The sequence below is a fragment of the Crocuta crocuta genome, unplaced genomic scaffold (genome assembly GCF_008692635.1).
Source record: "Crocuta crocuta isolate KB4526 unplaced genomic scaffold, BGI_CrCroc_1.0 scaffold166, whole genome shotgun sequence".
In the NCBI taxonomy this organism is placed as follows: domain Eukaryota; kingdom Metazoa; phylum Chordata; class Mammalia; order Carnivora; family Hyaenidae; genus Crocuta; species Crocuta crocuta.
The window spans coordinates 1,955,787-1,977,270 of NW_027531018.1; the positions used below are offsets into that span (position 1 = coordinate 1,955,787).

General features: G+C 40.7%; 1 protein-coding gene across 3 annotated transcripts in view; it reads left to right on the forward strand.

Moving 5' to 3' along the window:
* TRIM2 (tripartite motif containing 2) overlaps positions 1-21,484 on the forward strand; it is a 163,187-nt gene that overhangs the window by 107,340 nt on the left and 34,363 nt on the right. The window contains exons 2-6 of one of the 3 annotated variants that reach the window (XM_077770921.1): positions 917-1,098; positions 5,190-5,427; positions 17,314-17,465; positions 18,766-18,946; positions 20,109-20,832. In XM_077770921.1, the coding sequence (XP_077627047.1) occupies positions 965-1,098; positions 5,190-5,427; positions 17,314-17,465; positions 18,766-18,946; positions 20,109-20,832 (1,429 nt within the window). In that variant the 5' untranslated portion in view covers positions 917-964. Of the gene's footprint in view, positions 1-913; positions 1,099-2,867; positions 2,886-5,189; positions 5,428-17,313; positions 17,466-18,765; positions 18,947-20,108; positions 20,833-21,484 lie in introns of those variants that run through there. The other 2 variants (XM_077770922.1, XM_077770923.1) reach the window with 2 other exon arrangements.

The window sequence follows — 21,484 nt, forward strand, 5'->3', positions numbered from 1 at the left end:
AGCTTATAATTTAATATTTTTAATTTTACATGCATGGGAGCGTCACAGAAAAGAAGTGAAAACCCAAAGAGGCAGTTAGACCTGGGAGCTGATACACTGTTTTAACAAAGGATGACAAATGGTGGAGAAATGGCTTGACAAAGGAAAAGGAGGTTTGGGGGCAGTAAATTGTAGGGAAGTGACCAGGAAATGTATGGTACATAAGGGTTATTTAGTAAGGTTTGTTATGCAGACTCCTCTCCCGTCCTATACCTGGTGATCATCAAGAGTCTCCTCTTTTTGGTATGGGTGAGTGGGGCACCTTTGCAAATGAAAATTTCCTTTGAACATGGGAAATCTATGCCCTGCTTTTCAGCAGATGGGAGAGAGCAGAGTGCCCCTCGCCAGCCACCGGCTGCCCTACCATGTCTGCTGTGTCTCAGCTGCCTTCAGCTCAAAATAATGCTTACGCCAAAATGGCATATTTTGGAGTGACATTTTGATCCGCTTCAAGTTCAATAGTTGGGAAACCATTTTATCTTAGTAAGACTATTCTATTTGATATGGATTCCATTTTAATAAGACTGGAGGTATAGAGTCAAATATAGCCATAAACGAAGGCACGAACAGGCATGGCATAGCTGTATTTAGCCCCTCAGTTTCCACTGCTTGCAGAGCCAGCAAGCAGGTCCCTTTGTGCAGCATACGTCTTCTGATCTGTCTTGTTTTCATGGTGAATATGTGTTCATTGTATTGATTTATAAAATAAACAGGCATTTCACGGTATGCCTCATCCAACCTTGAGGGCTGGTGATGGTCATTTTGAGGTCACTGGCATGGAATTCTACCTGTATTCCTAACACAATGCCTGTAGTGAACGAACCCGTGATTGATTGGCACTTACAAGTTATTGCATATTTTTCCTGTCTGACAGCAGCAGCGTGCAGGGTCAAAGACAGCCGGCCTCCCATGTCAGTGGTCTAGGATGGCCAGTGAAGCCACCAACATCCCAAGTCCTGTGGTGCGCCAGATTGACAAGCAGTTTCTGATTTGCAGTATATGCCTGGAGCGGTACAAGAATCCCAAGGTTCTCCCCTGTCTGCACACTTTCTGCGAGAGGTAAGCGTCCTTTGTGCTCAGAGAAGATAGTTTCACAGACTGATCTCCTACAACTTACCAAAGAGTTCTTTCCAGAATTCTTCAATTACCTATGGGAGACATTAGTCTTTTGTGCTTATGACAGATATCTAGAAACATAATCATGAGTTATCAAAAATATACTCTATTTTAAATAATTACAAGTGAGAGAAAACAATCCAGTAGCTACTGACTCATTCCCACAGGGCATAGAACATTAAATATTTTAAGCTTTAAAAATTTTTTAAATTTCCCCTTTGTTTTCCATCAACTTTTGCCAACCACAGTTCCCTCATAGAGTGTCTTTGGTAAGGGCCAGGTATGGGGTGCCTGGGTGGCTCAGTCAATTCAGAGTCTGACTTCGGCTTTGATCTCATGGTTTATGAATTCGAGCCCCACGTCATGCTCTGTGCTGACAGCTCATAGCCTGGAGCCTTCCTCAGATTCTGTGTCTCCCTCTTTCTCTGCCCCTCCCCTGCTCATGTTCTTTCTCTCTCAGAAATAAATAAACATTAAAAAAATTTTTTTAAATCTGTTATTTTCTCTCATGACACGTTAGGTAAAATACCTGGTTATTGAGGAGTTAGTTAAAAGGGAGAGCTTCCTCTCAAAGATACTTCAGAAGACACATGCTAATGGCACATTTGAACATAAGGATGTTGCAGATGAAGAAAAAAACTGTGTGTATGAAGTAATTATAAATTACCTGCAATTTGCTATATATGAAAACACATTCCTTTGTCCTTCTTAAATAGTTTTTTCCATTGAGTTAATCAGTCATCAACATACATCTTACCTTCTTGTTTAACTTAGCATAAGCAATTAAGCAGATTAAGTTTGTTAGTAATTTATCTGTGTCCTAATTTAAGTATTTGCCTAGTAAGGTAATTTTTTTTTCTTAAAAATAAATATAGTAATTATGTTTTATAGCATTCTGTTAAATATATTTTCTATTATTATTAAATATACCTAATTAAACTGCTTTAATTCTTGTTATAGAATAGGAAATGGTGTTTACAATGGCTTCCAATCAATGCTAATTATATTTGCCATCCATTTACTATACATTTGTTAAAGTTGATTTACTTTGGAAGATCTCAATTGCAACAGAATAATCACATCCTTGCTGGTGATGGATAGAGGGAGAAGTTGGATTAGTTGGATTTGTTACTGGTCGTTGTGATTTTTTGTTTGCTCTTTAGGGGGTTCTTTTGGGGGTGTGTGTAAGAGGGTTTTTTTTTTAGGGGGTTCTTTNGTAGTGGTGGACAGGGCACTGGCACTTTATACTTTATTTATTTTACACTTCAGTGCAAGTACTTTGTCATTCATAGTCCAAAATGACTGAACGGAGAGTGATTCCCACACCCCCCCACTTAATGACTAGCTGAAACATTAATACCAGCTAATTGTCCCCGTGTCCCTAGGCTCCCATGGTAAGATTATTATTTGGTTTGCAGCAGTTGGCCTCTTTATACCCAACACTGAGAGCCACTCAGTCTGAGCTTGGCAGGGCCTCCTATCTCCCTTGTTCAGTGCCCAGGCAGTCCATTGTTTGACTCCCATTTACTTGCTCTGACAGGTGAGAAGCAACACTTCTGGGCTGTCCCAGGCCCACACCCAGCTCTCTCCTTTGGGTCTCACTCAGTCTACTTCTGTTCCTCCATCCAATGGCCGGTGGCAGAGATTTTCGAGAGCCTATCACACCGAGTCCCCATGGAATGTGTGGAGTGGGTTTCGAGAAGGTCACTGTTGTTGCAATATGGAGAAGGGTGAGAGGATACGAGGGTGGGTCACGTGCATAGAGCTGCTGCAGAAACCCAGGGAAGGGTGGTGTAGAGCAGATGACAAGGACTGCAAATGTTGGAAGGCATTTAGGAATTTCCAGCCTTTGGTGATGGGTTGGATGTGGAATATGGACAGTAAGGAAATTACTGTTTTCAGCTTGGTTCCCAGTTCCTGGTTTGTCTCGATGAATGGATGGAGGGGCTGTTTGTTGAGATGGGAAGAGGACCCAGTTTGGGGGAAAAACCTAGCTTTGGTTTTGGACACGTTGAGTTTTAGGACTTGTGAGAGATCCAAGAGGAGATGCCAAGAAAGCAGCTGGTGTAGAGATTAGGGGCTCAGAGGAGACATCTGTGGAAGGAGTAGCAATGTGGGAGTGTTGTGTTTATAGCCCTGCATGTGGATGTGATGTCCCAGGGAGAGAGGGGTGCTAATGACAGAACCCGGACTGGCTCAGTAAAAACAAAGAGCAGACAGAAGAAGGAGGACCGAGTGAGTGTGCTGTCACAAGCAAGGGAAGATAAAGTTTCAAAAAAGGAGAGGTGGGAGGCAGCGGTCCCATTTAATGAGAGCCACTAAGAAGGATAGGAGTGAAAAATGTCTGTTGTCTGTATTTAGATGCCCTCAATGACCTTAGCAAAAGCTATTCTGTTTCTGGTATTGATTCAGTGCTCGCTACTTCTGTGACATAGGAAAGTCCATTAACTTCCTTGATGTTAGTTTCCTTATCTATATAATAAAGGGAATGAGATGAAATCAGAAGTTTTTGAATTCCATTTGGCAGAACAACAGGGAAACGTTACGTAGCGTAGTCATGTAGAGCTTCGGTTCTGGTGCCCAGTTGCCTGGGTTTGAACTCCTGCTCTGCTCTTGACCACTTGAGTTTTGAGAGCAAGCAACTTTGCTTCTCTCTGCCTGTATCACACTTAACCAACTGAGCCACCCAGGTGCCCCTGGGTTTCAGCTCAGGTCATGATCTTACAGTTTGTGAATTTGAGCCCCACATTGGGCTCTGCACTGACAGTGCGAAGCCTGCTTGCGATTCTCTGTCTTCCTCTCTCTCTGCCCCTCTCCTACTCTCTCTCTCTCTCTCTCAAAATAAATAAGTAAGCATTAAAACATAAGTAAATAAAGTACCTACTTCATATGGTTATTGCAAGTACTATGGATCTAGTGAGGCAGGATATATGTAACTCATTATTAGCAATACATTTGCTAATTGAATGAATTAAATTGATGCCTGTTGAGAAGAGGCAAGAAGAGATCATGTTGGTATGACACTGGGGGCCTATCCCTGCTTCAAACAAAACATTTACACTGGGATGTGTTTTTTACACGTAAGATCTGGTTATGCATTTGTATGCAACTATGTGTATGAAATAATTAAAAATTAATTGAATATGCAATTTGCTATATATGAAAACATTTCTTTATCTTTCTTGAATAGCTTTTTCCACTGAGTTAATCATTATCAAAATACCTCTTTACCTTTTTATTTAACTTAGCAGTTAAATAAGCAGTTTAGCACTCAAAGTTTGTTAGTAATTAGTTTATCTGTGGCCTAACTTAAGTATTTCAGCACTAAGAGAAAACTTTGACCTATTTCTCCCCATTGTAAAAATCCCCAAATCTGTGAACATGACACTGAATATTGTAGAGTGATGCTTTGCGACTTTTTTTTTTTTTAATTTTTAAAAAAAGGTTATTTATTTTTAGGAGAGAGATATTGACAATGTGAGCAGGGGAGGGGCAGAGAGAGATTGGGAGACACAGAATCTGAAGCAGGCTTCAGGCTCTCAGCGGTCATCACAGAGCCCGACGCAGGGCTTGAACTCACAAACTGCGAGATCATGATCTGAGTCGAAGTCAGTCGCTTAACTGAGCCACCCAGGTGGCCCCTGCAACCTTTAATGTGCATATAAATTGCCTGATTCAGACTCAGCAGGCCTGGAGGAACATCTGAGATTCTCCACATCTTCCAAGTTCCCGGAGAGGCCGATGCTGCTCATTTATGACAAGACTCCCCAGAACACTACCAAAGTCAATGACATTACTCCTTTCCCTTGAGGGTTATCATTTGCCTGATCAGTTGATAGGGCCAATGGGAGTATACAGATTACCTCTTAGTTGCTGAAATCTTCTTTTCCTAGAAAAGAGACTACATAGGGAGTTTCTGCAAAATAGTCCACTGGGGGCAGAGAACATGGATGGTACCTGTGAGAAGAGGTGGCCCTGCTCTTGGTCAAGAGCCCACTGTACTGACAGTCCACCTGCTTCTGCTTCCACAACAGGTGCCTGCAGAACTACATTCCCGCCCACAGTTTAACCCTCTCCTGCCCAGTGTGCCGCCAGACCTCCATCCTGCCCGAGAAGGGGGTGGCCGCGCTCCAGAACAACTTCTTCATCACGAACCTGATGGATGTGCTGCAGCGAACCCCCGGCAGCAACGTTGAGGAGTCCTCCATCCTGGAGACAGTCACCGCTGTGGCTGCGGGAAAGCCTCTCTCCTGCCCAAACCACGATGGAAATGTAAGTGAGTGGTTAGCGGACGGGGCCTGGCGAGGCGACTGCTTTGATTTGGGTGGGCTTCGGGCAGTCACAGGTTATATGCTAAAGCAGAACTCCACCTGGAGAATGAGTAATTAAAAGATATTTTAGCAGTGCTCACACTGTTTTGCTTGCTTACTTGCTCTGATCAAATTCATTTAAATAATAAAATCAATCTTCATTGTGTCTAATAGCACGTATTATTAGTGTCCTGGGAGAGGAAATACGTAACTATTTGCACACTGTGTATTCTTGACCCACATAAATATCTATGTAGTAAATTATGGATAAAGATTAAGAATAGATAAATTTTGCAAATTTAGAATGAATATTAAAATATGAATTAATTACAGTTCTTTGTTTTTCTTATGAGGGAAATTTTTCTCCTGCTCCATTAGGCCCTAATCCTTAATAAGAAATAGAATTTGAAGATGTGTGAATCCTTAATAATAGGTTCTAGATTTTAATTCCAGCATATTTCCTGCTACTGGCAAGCATAATAGCTGTTAAAAGCCTAGGAGGACCTGTGTGTACTATCAAATAACTGATTAATGATAGCTATGTCACCTGAAGTTGGCTTTGGATTCCAACTGCCTGATTCAAACCCCTGCTCTTCAGTTTATTCTCTGTGTTAGCTTTGGCAAGTTTATTAAACTCTCTGTGTCTCACTTTCTCATCTGTAAAGAAGAAGTAATAATAGTATTTACTAACGGCGCCTGAGTGGCCTAGTCGGTTAAGCATCCAAATTTGGCTTAGGTCATGATTTCACAGTTTGTTGAGTTCAAGCCCCAAGATGGGCTCTGTGCTGACAGCTCAGAGCCTGGAGCTGCTTCAGATTCTGTGTCTCCCTCTGTCTCTGCCCCTCCCCCGCTTGCAGTCTGTTTCTCTCTCCCCCTCTCTCTTTCTCTCTTCCAAAAATAAATAAACATTAAAAGAATTAAATAATAGCATTTACTATATGGGATTACTTGGAAAAGTAAGTGTTTAAAACATATAAAGCATTATAGTAAGCTCTTGATAAATGTTAGCTATTAAAATTATTTCTCAGCAATGACTTTATTCACTCTTTCTTTATAATGGCCACTTCAAAAGTATTAGAAACTGCTTATAATATAAGGCATGGCTATAATAAAACCACTATCAAGCAAGCTATTATTGCTAGAGCAAAGCAATAATTATTAGCCATAACTATTGTTTATTTAGCTGATTTCATACCACTCTCTCTGCCCACCACACTGCAGCCTCACTGGCCTTGAACTTGCCAAGTGGTTTCCCACCTTGGGGCTTAACTATTCTCTATGCCGTCTGCCTGGAACACTCCCTTGCTAGCTCACCCTCATCCTTCATGTCTCAGCCCAACTTTCTTCTACGCAGAGCAGTCTTCTCTAACTGGCTGTCTGACGCAGACCACCTCTGACACCCACTTAACTAGCCATTATGTCACTTCCTGGATTTCCTTCCTGGCATCCACCATGCTCTTCTTGCCTTCATCTGTGTATTTGTTGGCCAGTTGATCTTCTGGCTTTACTTTTAGAAAAGTAAAGCTCCTTCTGGAGCTCTCCAGAAGGTCAGGGACCATGTTCACCCTTATATTGCTAACACTGAGCACAGTATGTTCTGCATGGAAATGTGGAAACAAACAGAGACTGTCTGTCCTGAACTTGCTCGAACAAGGAATCAGCCACCGTCACTTATGTTTCGGCAAGGACTCAAAGGCAGGCAGAGGAGTGAGAAAGCTCTACAGCAGACAAAAGGGAAGGCTTTAGGGATGCTCTCTTTGGAGGCTGTTGGCATGGGGAAGCTGGAGTCAGACTAACTAGAATTGGGGCATCCTACGTGATTGGTTAGGAATACATATTTGGCTTTCTCTGGTTGGTACCAAGTGGAAGTGGAGATAAACATTAGAGAGCCTATCAGTAATCAATCCCTAGCCATTTGGGGCCAATTATAGATCTTATTTAGGTTTTGGGATTATTCCTAGAGATAGTAGTCTGACTTCCTACAAGTAGAAGTGGTAGGCTGGCTTCCTGGGTTGTTTATTGTAGATAAGGGGTTGCTTTCCTGGTCAGGTTGTCGATCAGAGATCTATTTTTTATGTATTATCCAGCCTTTGTCCAGTTGTAAATTCAGCTTCTTAGAAGTCAGTCAATAACTATTTGCTAAACCAATGTGCCAGGCACCATGCTTGACTTCGTACACACCACTCTGCAAAGTAGGTATTAGTTAACTTCATTTTATTTATTCATTCATTCATTCATTCATTTATAGTTACCTTCATTTTATAGATGAAGAAATTGAGGTTTGAACAGTTTAAGTCCCAAGGCTGATTAACACATCATAAAAGCTAGACCAGGAAACAATAATACCCTGAGCTTTTTGGTAGCCAAAATAAGAGAGACATTGTGAATTTTACATCTTTAATTATTTAATTGAAAGCACACCAGGCTGTCAATAACCACGATTTTCCATGCAGTGTACTCCGAGGGAGAATTACCATGTAACTTTTGTAAAAGAAACTTTAGATAGTGCCTTCAATTAGTTTGAGCATTCTTTTATGACCATTTCTCACACGGACTCTCGCTGTGGCTGTCTCCCTGTAGAGGAGCTCTAGTTCGGCTCAGGTCATGATCTCACGGTTTCTGGGATCGAGCCCCTTGTCAGGCTCTGTGCTGACAGTGCTGAGCCTTCTTGAGATTCTCTCTCCCTCTCTCTCTGCTCCTCCCTTGCTCTCTCTCCCATGCTCTCTGTCTCTCAAAATAAATAAATAAACATTTTTTTAAAAAATTAAAAGTTCAATTCAAAAAGTTAGGGAAAACAACAAAGTAAATATACGGAACATGAAAGAAAGAAAATAATAAAGTTAGTTTGAAAGTAATGAAACAATTGAGTTAATAAATCTAAGAGCTGATTTTTTAAATTAATGAAATAATTTGATATCTGATAAAACAACAAAAGGAAAATATGTTGAATTAAGACTCTAACAGATATCAGTACAGGTAAAAAGGAATGTTTTAAAATGAGTAAATGCTATGTGCTAAAGGCTAATATACTTAAAAGTCTAAATGAAATGGATGATTATCTAGGAAACTAAAAATGATCATGACTGCTAATTTTGAAGGAAAATGATAAAACTTAATTTGAAACTGAATTCCTTCAAACCTATATAAAACAAATATGATTCTTAGTATGTTTAGTCTGCATCATAAGAAAAGATAGAAAACTCCCCAATCCACTCAAGATATCCTCATAACTCTAATACCAAAATCTAGTGAAGGCAGAAGAAGAAAACTGTTAATCATTCAATTTATAAAAATAACTGGAAAATTCTTAATTAAAATGCCCCAGCAAATTCTTACTATGTAAGAGTTAAGAATTAAGAAAAATATGAACATCACAGAAGAAAATGGGCAAAGAACTCAGAAAGTTCACAGAGGACATATAAATGGCTAATAATAGTATGAGAAAAAAAATGTCAAGCTTCATAAATAATTACATCTTTTCAAATTGATTTTTAAAGATAATAAGCAGTGATGATGAGGATATGGGGAGACATTTTCACTTGCTGTGGGCGGGAGGGTAAATTGCTCTTCAGAAAGTTTATGTCAGTTTGCTGAACTATGAGTGTTTTATACAACTTCCTATCCATTAATTCAGTAATTCCACTAATAGAAATATTTCTAAGGAAGTAGCTGGAGAATGAAGATTGAAGAATGTTAATTGAAAATTTTAGATTAGAGTAAAAATCAGAAATAATCTGAATGTGTACTATTAGGGAAAGGCCTAAATTATGGTAAGTCCATATAACTGACTCTTGGGTAGCCATTGAAACTGATGTTTTGGTAACAAATGACATTTACGCTAGTATGTGAATATGCGTGTATGTTTATATAGACTTGTTGTTTAATAGGTAAGACCACAGTGTATATTCTGTGTTGCTTAAAGGACAGAACTCCTTAAGATGTATTTCTTGGGCACACCTCAGCAACAGAGACCCCTGATGCCACCAGCTGCTATGCAAAATCTCTCTTAGAGATGCTGATTCTAGCGAAGTTAAAGAATCCTTTCTCGTCTCCCCTCCAAACATATTGCATCAAACCCACTAAAACTTAGATCTATCTAGAATTTGAATCCATTAAGGTAGATGAAGCTAAAAAAAGTATGTTTTGGGTGATTTCTCTATGCTGGGTCATTATTATTCTTTGGAATCATAAAATTTATAAACCAGCAAGAGGTCTTGGAAAGGCACACAGCATGTGCCTTGAATTGTTCTATTGTTTCATCATAGATTGTAGTTCACTGCTGCTGCTTTGAAACGGGGTCCTCATTGCATATTCAAGCCAAACACATGCAATATTGCAGATAAATTGCTGCAGTTAATTGCCATGGGTAAATCTTTAAAAATAATTCAAGCGTCTGAAGGTTAATAAAATCGAGTAATTAACAATAAAGCAGGATGTTGTCCTCATAAACTGCCTGGTGCTGATTAGCTCATGTGGATGAAAGCCTGTCATTTACTTTAAGTGCTGTGACACTATCTCTCTTCTAATTAAACTGCCATGGCTGCATTGTCCAAATACAGAGAAAAATGGGAATAATGTCAGTGATGTAAGAGGTTCTTAGCGCGTAGAGAAGATATTTGAGCTCATGCCTCATGGTCCCAGAACCACAAATAATCATTAAATCCTGTTATGGCTTGCTTAGGCACCTTACTAACAAGGATGTTAAGAGGTGCAAAGCAGAGATCCTCATTAAGAATGCCCTGCCACTAACAAGTCCCCACTTCCACAGTCCTCAGGGCCGTCCCAAGGCCCTGACCACCCTTAACAGCATGTTAGTCATGCATATGGTCATGCCTTGTCATCTTCACAAGTGGTGTCTACCTGTCAACAGAAATAAGCTAGTCCTGGCCTCTGGCCCATCCCCCTGCAAGAACAAACACCAGCATTATCTCACTCAAGATGGATGAGCTTAGCCTAGTCTCACACTTGACGCAATTAACTCTCAGCTTGAGTCAAAGCTGCCAGACCCAGAGCACAAGCATGTGAGAATGACTAGCTGTTCACACGTCAGAATGATTTTAGGGCCTTTGTTTCCAAGAAACACTTAGGATTCGCAACCAGGGACAGTCACCTAGGTGTGTTGCTCTCTCTTCAAAGATAGATGCATTTTAAAAAATTAATTAGTGGAATTTTTTAAAATTAATTTTTCAATTAAGGGAAAATTCACATAACATAAAATTAAACAATTTAACCATTTAAAAGTATACAACTTAGGGACACCTGGTGGCTCAGTCGGTTAAGCGTCTGACTTTGGCTCAGATTGTGATTTCATGGTTCACAAGTTCGAGCTCTGCATCGGGCTCTGTGCTGACAGCTCAGAGCCTGGAACCTGCTTCAGATTCTGTGTCTCCCTCTCACTCTGCCCCTCCCCTCTCTGTCTCTGTTTCTTTCTCTCAAAAATAAAAACAAAAAAAATTTTTTCAAGTATACAATTCAGTGGTATATTCAAGAGGTTGTGCCACTCTCACCACTAATTCCAGAACTTTTTCATCATGCCACTCCCCATTCCCCCCGTCCCGAACCCCTGGCAGTCACCAGTCTGCATGCTGTCTCTGCAAGGTTTGTCCATTTTAGACATTTCATATAAATCAGTCATAAATTATGTGGCCTCTTGAGTCTGGCTTCTATCACTCAGCATAATGTTTTAGAAGTTCATCTATATTGTAGCATATAGCCAAATTGCATGCCTTTTATGACTAAATAATATTCCATTGTCTGGACATACCACAATTCCTTTGCCCATTCATTAGTTGATGGATATTTATGTTATTTCCAGTTTTGGCCTATTATGACTAGTGTTATGAACATTCATATACAAATTTTTGCATGGATGTATGTTTATAGTTATCTTGGGTATATACCTAGGCGTTGGTATATATGTAAATTCCTGGGTCACATGGTAATTCTGTATTTTACTTTTGAGGAGCCACCAAACTGTTTTCTCAGTGATTGTACCAGTTTACATACCCACCAGCAAAGTACGAAAGTTCTAATTTTTCCACATTTCCACCAACACTTGTTACTATCTGACTTTTTGAGTCTAGCCACCCTAGTCAGTGTAAAGTATCTCATAGTGGTTTTGATTTGGATTTCTTTAGGGACTAAGAATGTTGAGCATATTTTTGTGTGTGCAAATTGGCCATTTGTATATTTTCTTTGGAGAAATGTCTTTTCAAGTCATTTGCCAATTTTTGAATTGAGTTCTTGAGTTGTAGGGTTTCTTTCTATTTTCTGGATACTACATCCTTATCAGATATGTGAAGAGCAAATATTTCTCCTATTATTTTCACTTTCTTTTTTTAAAGATTTTATTTTTAAGTAATCTCTACACCCAACATGGGACTCGAACTCACAACCCTGAGATCAAGAGTTACATGCTCTACTGACTGAGCCAGCCAGGTGCCCCTCTTTTCACTTTCCTGATAGTATCTTGATAGTACCCTTGACCCACAAGATTCTATTTTGATGAAGTCCAGTTTATCTATTTTTTGTTGTTGTTGCTTGTGCTCTTGGTGTCATATCTAGAAAACCATTACCCAATCAAAGGTCATAAAGATTTACTCCTATGTTTTGTTTTGTTTTTTTCCCTAGGAGTTTTATAGTTTTAGCTCTTACATTTAGGCCATTAACCTATTTTGAGATAATTTTTGTATGTAGAGTGAGTTATGCATTCCACTTTATTCTTTTACATGTGATAACCAGTTGTCTTGGCATCATTTGTTGAAAAGACTGTTTTTCTCCATTGAGTGATCTTGGCATCCTTGTCAAGAATCAGTTGAGCATACATGTATGGTTTGACTTCCGGACTGTCCATTCTATTCCATTGATCTGTATGTCTATCCTTATGCCAATAACACAGTATTTTCATTACTCTATCTTGGTACTACATTTTGAAATTGATAAGTCTAAGTCTTCCAATTTTTTTCCCAAGATTGTTTTAGCTATTCAGAGTCCCATGCAATTCCATCTGAATTTTGCGAATAGTTTGTTCACTTTTGTGAAAAAAGGACGCTTAAATTTTGATAGATACTTCACTGAATCAATAGTTCAATTGTGGGAATGTTGCCCTGTTAACAGTATTAAGTCTTCCTATTCATGAGCATGGAGTATCTTTACATTCATTTCCATTATTTAGGTATTCTTTAATTTCTTTCAACAATGTTTTGTAGTTTTCAGTGAACAAGTCTTACACCTTCTTGGTTAAATGTATTCTGAAGTATTTTATATTCTCTCTGATGCTATTATAAATGGAATTGTTTTCTTGATTTCATTTTTGGATTGTTCATTGCTAGCATCTAGAAATACAACTGATTTTTGTTTGATGATCTTGTATCCTACAACTTTGCTGAATTCATTTGTTAGTCCTAATATTTTGTGTGTGGGGGGGTATTCTATGCTTTTCTGTATATAAATTCATATCCTCTCTGAATAGAGAAATTCTTACCTCTTCATTTCCAATTTGAATGCATTTTATTGCTTTTTCTTGCCTAAATGCACTGGTTAGAACTTCTAGTACATTGCTGAATAGAAATGGCAAGAACGAACATCTTTATCTCATTCCTTATCTTAGGGGGTTATCATTAGGTATGATGTTGGCTATAGGATTTTTGTAGATACCCTTTATCAAGTTGAGGAACTTTTCTTCCATTTCTAGTTAAATAAGTGTTTTTTTTTTATCATAAATGGTGTTGGATATTGTCAAATGTTTTTTTCTGCATCAACTGAGGTGACCATGTGGGGTTTTCCCCTTTATTCTCTTAATGTGGTGTATTACATATGTTGATTTCTGTATGTGAACTACCTTGGCAGTACTGGGATAAAATCTACTTGGCCATACTGTATAACTCTTTGTATATGCAGCTTGATTCAGTTTAGCAGTATTTTGTTAAGGGTTTTTGCATCTATATTCATAAAGGGTATGAACTTTACTTGTGATGTTTTTGGCTTTCATATTAGGGTATTGCTGGCCTCATAGAATGAGTTAGGATATGTTTTTTCCTCTTCTATTTTTTGAAGAATTTGGAAGGATTATGTTAATTCTTCTGTAAGTATTTGGTGGAATTCATCAGTGAAGCCATCTGGTCATGGACTTTTCTATGTTAGAAATTTTTTAAATACTGGTTCCATATCCTATCATAGGTCTATTCAGATTTTCTGTACAGTCAGTTTTATTAGTTTGTGTATTTCTAAGAATTTGTCCATTTTATCTATGTTACTCAATTTGTTGGCATACAACTGTCCCTAGTATACTGTTTGTCAATTTTTTTAAATCTTTACAGAGAACCAACTTTTGGTTTCATTGATTCTCTCTATTGTGTTTCTGTTTTCTATTTTATTTACCTTTACTTTCATCTTTATCATTTTCTTCCTTCTTCTTGTTTTGGTTTTAATTTGTTCTTCTTTTTCCATTTCTTTAAGGTTGAACCTTAAGCTATTGATCTTTCTTCTATTTAAAAAATTGTTTTAATGTTTATTTTCTTGAGAGAGTGTGAAAGAGTATGAGCAGGGGAGGAGCAGAGAGAAAGGGAGACACAGAATCCGAAGCAGGTTCCAGGCTCTGAGCTGTCAGCCCAGAGCCTGACGTGAGGCTCAAACTTGCGAATCCCAAGATCATGACCTTAACTGAAGTCAGACGCTCAACTGACTGAGCCACCCAGGCACCCCATAAGATCTTTCTTCTTTTTAAACTAGGCATTTACATAAAAAATTTTGCTCTGAGAACTGTCTCTCATAAGTTTTGGTGTATTGTGCTTTCATTTTTACTCATCTCAAAGTATATTCTAATTTCCCTTGTGATTTCTTCTTTGACGTACTGTGTAAGAGTAAGTTATTTAATTTTCATGTATTTGTTAATTTTCCAGATTTCCTTCTGTTATTGATTTCTAATTTAATTTCATTGTAGCTAGAAAAAATACTTCTATGACTTTAATCTTTTTTAAATTTATTGAGAGTTTTTTACCCAATACATGGTCTATTCCAGAAAACGTTCCATGTGTACTTGACAAAAATGTGTATTCTGTTATTAAATGGAGTGCTCTATATGTCTGTTAGGCCTAGTTGGTTTATATTCTCAAATTCTGTGTTTCTTCATGGATCTTTCATCTAATTGTTCTATCACTAATGAAAGTGGGTTACTGAGATCTCCAACTATTATTGCTGAACTCTTCATTTCTCCCTTCAATTCTGTCAGTTTTTGTTTCATATATTTAGGGACTCTCATGTTGGGTACATAATTGTTTATAATTGTTATATCTTCACAATGAATATATCATCTTATAATTACATAATGTCTGCTTTTGTCTGTTGTAACAAGTTTTGTCTTAAAGTCTATTTTGTCTGATATTAGAATAGCCACTCCAGTTCTCTTCTGATTACTATTGGCATGGAATATCTTTTTCCACCCTTTTAATTTCAATCTATTTGTGTCCTGGACTCTAAAATGTGTTTCCTATAGACAGGATACAATTGATTCATTGAGGAGTTTTTTAATACCTGCTTTGTGCAAAAAATTAGTTAGGCTCTTTGTAGGAGAGTTCTTGAGCACAGGAACTTCAAATCTTATAAATGTTTCATAAGACTGGAGTATGAATAAAAGTGCTTTGGTGGGAAGATTCACTTTGTGAAAATCCACTAACCTTTAATAAGACCTATGCCATTTTTTTTCTTTTTTTTTTAATTTTTTAATGTTTATTTTTGAGAGAGAGAGAGGGAGACACAGAATCTGAAGCAGGCTCCAGGCTCTGAGCTTTCGGCACAGAGCCAGACGCGGGGCTCAAACCCATGGGCGGTGATATCATGACCTGAGCTGAAGTTAGACGCTTAACCGACTGAGGCACCCAGGCACCCTGACTTATGCCATTTTCTGTACATATGTTATACTTCAAGAAAAAGATCCCTCCAGGGGTGCCTGGGTGGCTCAGTCAGTTAAGCGTCCGACTTCAGCTCAGTTCATGATCTCACGGTTCATGGGTTTGAGCCCCGTGTCGGGCTCTGTGCTGACAGCTAGCTCAGAGCCTGGAGCTTGTTTCAGATTTTGTATCTCCCTCTCTCTCTGACCCTCCCCTGTTCACACTGTCTCTCTCTCAGAAATAAATAAAACATTAAAAAATTTAAAAAAAAAAGAACGAAAAAAAATCCCTCCAAAGAGTACTTTGGGAATTCAAAATTATAAGTTATTTTCATCCAAGAGGATAGGGAAATGCCTTCATAAGGAAACTAACTTAACAGGCTTTATGTTCTATTGTTACTAAGAGTTCATCATAATCAGGATAAGGTGCCGTTATTTTCCTGTAAGCAAATGATATCATCATCATCATCATCATCATCATCATCACCACCATTGCTGCTGCTACATCATGCCAATGCCACATCTGAGTTTTTTGTGTATTTTAACCTACTGAATCCTCATAGCAGCCCTTTGAAGTAGGTTACCATTATTGTTTCCATTTGTCAAAGGAAAATTTGAATCACAGTGAGGTTACATAAGTGGTAGAGCCAGGATACAAATTGCTGAGTACAGATTGTATCTCTTTTTCTTTAATGTTTATTTTTTTTTAATTTTTTAAAATGTTTTATTTATTCCTGAGAGAAAGAGAAAGAGAGAGAGAGCGCGCACATAAGCAGGGGAGGGTCAGAGAGAGAGGGAGATACAGAATCTGAAACGGGCTCCAGGCTCTAAACTAGCTGTCAGCACAGAGCCCGATGCGGGGCTCGAACCCACGAACCATGAGATTATGACCTGAGCCAAAGTTGGACGCTTAACTGACTGAGCCACCCAGGTGCTCCTAATGTTTATTTATTTTTGAAAGGGAGAGAGATGGAGTACAAGTGGAGGAGGAGGAGGAGGAGGAGGAGGAGAGAGAGAGAGAGAGAGAGAGAGAGAATCTAAAGCAGGCTCCAGGCTCTGAGCTGTCAGTACAAAGGCCTGACACAGGGCTTGAACTCATGAACTGTGAGATCATGGCCTGAGCCAAAGTTGGACACTTAGCTGACTGAGCCACCCAGGCACCCCCAACTTATCTCTTAGAGAGAGAGTATCATTTCTCAAAGTATGGTCCAGGAACCCTTATGCGTCCCCTACCCCTTTGGGGGGTAGGTTGGCAGTCCACAAGATCAAAACTGTATTTAAAATAATTCTAAGACGTTATATGCCTTTTTCACCCCTGTTCTCTCAAGAGTATACAGTGGAATTTTCCAGAGACAATATGATGTGTGCTATCACAACAGATTGAATGCAGAAGCAGATGAGAATCTAGCTACCTACTACTAAGCCGGACACTGAAGAAAAATTTTTAAATGGAAGATAATGCTATTCTTGTCACAAAATTTCTTGTTTTGCAAAACAGTTATTTTTCATGTTTTATATTATTCATGTTAACATTTAATGGGCTTATTATTGCTTTTAATTAATATTTAAAATCTTTGTTTCAGTTTTTAATATAAATAGCTATAGATACAATTCACATAAATAAAAGCACTGTGGAGTCCTCAATAATTTATAAACAGGGTAAAAAGGTCCTAAGTTCAAGAAGTTTGAGCATCACAGCCCTACACTGTTCTGCTCTAGGGGAGTAACCATGGAAAATCTGGCTTTGTGGCCACAGCAGCCGCTTCGGGGTCTGAACCACCTCTGTTTGAGACGTGGCACTTAAAAGTTTATCCTTCCTTTTCTTCTGTGAAACTGGACATATTGCCTACAACCTGGGAAGGCCGTGAGAATGAAATGAGAGAATGCCTACTAAAGGCCTAGTGCCTAGTAAGCCTTCGGTTAGTGGCCTCGAACCTGGAATTGTTTTTGTGTTACCTGCAGGTGATGGACTTTTACTGCCAGTCTTGTGAGACCGCCATGTGTCGGGAGTGCACTGAGGGGGAGCACGCAGAACACCCCACAGTCCCCCTCAAGGATGTGGTGGAGCAGCACAAGGCCTCACTCCAGGTCCAGTTGGACGCCGTCAACAAAAGGTGCACACACCTCCCCCAGGCTCCCCACTGGCTGTCATGAATGAGGCCTGGCCTCCCTATCTCTTGTCTCACTGGGTTCATGCCATCTAAATAAAGTCTCCTTTGTGTGTCTGTAGTTATGAACTAGTGAGTGATTAGGGTCATCCCTACCCCTTGGTCAAATTCCAATGCCCTTATGTTATGAGTGGTGGCATTTTTGTTTTAGTACCTTAGAATGATTAAATGAATAAAATACATTCCAGGAAAATGCTCCCAGCAGATTTTCTGAAATTCATGCCTGAAACCAGGCTCCCCTGAGGAGCCTTTCTTAGCTGCTCTTGACATATACAGGACCATTGTGCTGACTGTCACTGGCTCCTCTCTGTTGGAGCCCAGCAAAATGGTGCCAACCAGCGATTGCTCAATTTTCCTTATGTTTTCCTGCTTCCAGTCTTTCTCTTTGACATGGAAATGAAGGAACAGAGTAGCAGTGTGATACACAAGAAAGACCAAAGAGAGGAAATAAACAACCAGCAGAAAGTAAANGACCAGTGATTGCTCAATTTTCCTTATGTTTTCCTGCTTCCAGTCTTTCTCTGACATGGAAATGAAGGAACAGAGTAGCAGTGTGATACACAAGAAAGACCAAAGAGAGGAAATAAACAACCAGCAGAAAGTAAATCTTGTCACCAATAGTTGTAGTGAGAAGAGTGTGGTTATTCTATAATAATTAAAGGAACTTGGAAACTTGCAAAATGTTCCCAGGAAACTCTGAGTTTGGAGAAGTTTTCATATGATTAGGATAAAAGATACAGCTATACATTTAGAACCTGGTTATCAATTGTGGGCAATTATACATACCCTCAGGAGACCTTTGGCAAGCCTGGCGACAGTTTGACGTCATAACTATGTGTGTGGTGGGGAGGGGGTGCTGTTGGCATATGGTACAAGACAGGATGCTGTGAAACATTGTATAACACACAGGCTAATCCCCTGCGACAAAGACCTACAATATTATAGTGTCAAGTTTGAGAAGGCTTAGTTCAGAGTGAGGAGAAGCCATGGGGTTCAGAGAGCCTCAAAGCTTTGTACCATCAACTGTTAAAATTAGATGATTATTTGAACTAGACGTGGACATTCAGAGTCTCTTCTCTCAAAGGCAGTAATTACGTCATGACTTATTCATTCTGTTCTCCAGTTATTACTTTTTAAAGATGATGAAAGGCAAAGAAAATGTTTTTTGACAAACATAGTGTTTAGATAGATATTTTCCTATTTCTGGATTGATGTTAAATAATGATCTTTAATGACTGTCCTCTAGGCTCCCAGAAATAGATTCTGCCCTTCAGTTCATCTCAGAAATCATTCATCAGCTAACCAACCAAAAGGCCAGCATTGTGGATGACATCCATTCTACCTTTGATGAGCTCCAGAAGACTTTAAACGTGCGCAAGAGCGTGCTGCTTATGGAACTGGAAGTCAACTATGGCCTCAAGCATAAAGTAAGATTCCAGCCATTCTTTTTCTTTAAATTTTTTTAATGTTTTTCATTTATTTCTGAGAAAGAGACAGCATGAGCAGGGGAGGGTCAGAGAGAGAGGGAGATACAGACTCCGAAACTGGTTCCAGGCTTTGAGCTAGCTGTCAGCACAGAGCCCGCTGTCAGCACAGAGCCCACTGTCAGCACAGAGCCCATCGCGTGGCTTGAACCCACAAACCTTGAGATCATGACCTGAGCCGAAGTCGGATGCTTGACCGACTGAGCCACCCAGGCGCCCCATATTCCAGCCATTCTTGTCGATATCCTGTAAGAGACATGATATCCCCAAGACTTCACTGCACCAGCTTATTGTATTCTGAGAACAGCAAAGGGGACTTAGATGGGTCCTTAAGTGTCACTGCTGTGTAGTAAAACTAGTTTTCATTTCATGGCACACCCAGCTGTTTTTTCCTTCCTCTTTCCAGCAAACCTCTATGATTCTGTAACCTTAGGTACCAATCTATAATTTGACACAAGGCAAGATTGACTGTAAAGTAATGCTTTCAGGATTCAGGGTTAAACTGGATTATCTTCCTTCCTTAATTATAATGTCCAATAGTCTCTCTTTGTTTTGTGTCTAATAGTCTCTTAATTGCTCTCTCATCCACACCAACCTGTTAGTCAACTTCAAAGTGAACCCTGACTGCAGCCTTTAACACGTCTGGTCACAAAAACAGGGATCAAAAGCTTCTGCTATTCGGGTGTGGAGAGTTCTCATTTGTTTAGTTTCTGTTCCTTTGGGTGCTAAGGGGAATTTAGGACATTGCAGAGGGATACTGAATAATTAATAGTTCAGATGCCAGGCATAGCAATTTGTTTTCCAGGCTCCTGGTGGTGACGTTTCTGCTTGTCCCTAGCAAAAACACATGACCCAAGAAATATGTGTGTGGGAGAGTCTGGGCGAGGCGGAAGGGAACGAGAAGGCACTGCGAATGCAATTCAGAGCCCTCCATTAGAAGCGGGTTCGGTGGGCCAAATTAAATACCACTTGTGGAGAACTACGGGTGGGGGCTGAACTACCCCTCCCGGTAGCCGCCCGCGGAGGGCGCTGTCCGGGCGCGCCAGGCGCGCACCGTCCAGCGCGCCGAGAAGCGCTCACCCGGCCTCGCCTTTTGACCCCGCAGGTCCTTCAGTCTCAGCTGGATACTCTGCTCGAGGGGCAGGAGAGTATAAAGAGCTGCAGCAACTTCACCGCACAGGCCCTGAACCATGGCACGGAGACGGAGGTGCTGCTCGTGAAGAAGCAGATGAGCGAGAAGCTGAACGAACTGGCGGACCAGGATTTCCCGCTGCACCCGCGCGAAAACGACCAGCTGGATTTCATCGTGGAGACCGAGGGGCTCAAGAAGTCCATCCACAACCTGGGGACGATCTTAACCACCAACGCCGTCGCCTCCGAGACGGTGGCCACGGGCGAGGGGCTGCGGCAGACCATCATCGGGCAGCCCATGTCCGTCACCATAACGACCAAGGACAAAGACGGGGAGCTGTGCAAGACGGGCAACGCCTACATCACCGCGGAGCTGAGCACGCCCGACGGCAGCGTGGCCGACGGAGAGATCCTCGACAACAAAAACGGCACGTACGAGTTTCTGTACACTGTCCAGAAGGAAGGGGACTTCACCCTCTCTCTGCGACTCTACGACCAGCACATCCGAGGCAGCCCGTTCAAGCTGAAGGTGATCAGGTCGGCCGACGTGTCTCCCACCACCGAGGGCGTGAAGAGGCGCGTCAAGTCCCCGGGAAGCGGCCATGTCAAGCAGAAGGCGGTGAAGAGACCCGCGAGCATGTACAGCACTGGGAAACGAAAAGAGAATCCCATCGAAGACGATTTGATCTTTCGAGTGGGTAAGGAGAAAGCACCGCCGCGCCTGAGCGTTGCTGTGGTTACGGGGCAACTGGGAAAGCGTTGTTGCAGACGCGAACGTTGCAGGTCAGGACTTGGACCTGACCGTGTTGGGAGACACTGGTGCATGTTATTGGGTGAGCTTATGCAGTCTTCTTCGGAGAGTTTATGGTTGATTTTCCGCTTCTCCTCCCTCCTCCCCTTTTCTCTTTCTCTTCTTCTGCCTCCCTCTCCCCCTCCCCCTCCTTCCCCTTCCTTCTTCCTCTCCCCCACCCCTCTCTGCCCATTTTCCTCGCTCCCCCTTCCCCCCCTCCTCCTCTGTAACACAAGTGCCACATATTCATCGTAGAAAATTAGAAACCGAAAATAAGCACAAAGAGAAGCAGAAAAATCACTGTACTCACAATCCGGAACTTTTAAAGGAAATGTTGGCAACCTCACCCCCACCCCCACCCCCGCCATAGGAATGTCTTTAGAATGCTCCTGCCAAAACCAAAGGCAGAGATTCTTGATCACTATATCAGATAACTTCATTGTTTCTCTGACATATGCCGGCTCCTGCCGAGCTGTGGGCAGAAGGTCTGGTGCCTCCCTGTACAATGCTTCTGCACTGTGAGGGCTGGGGGTGCGGGGCACGATGCATTCATTCATTAC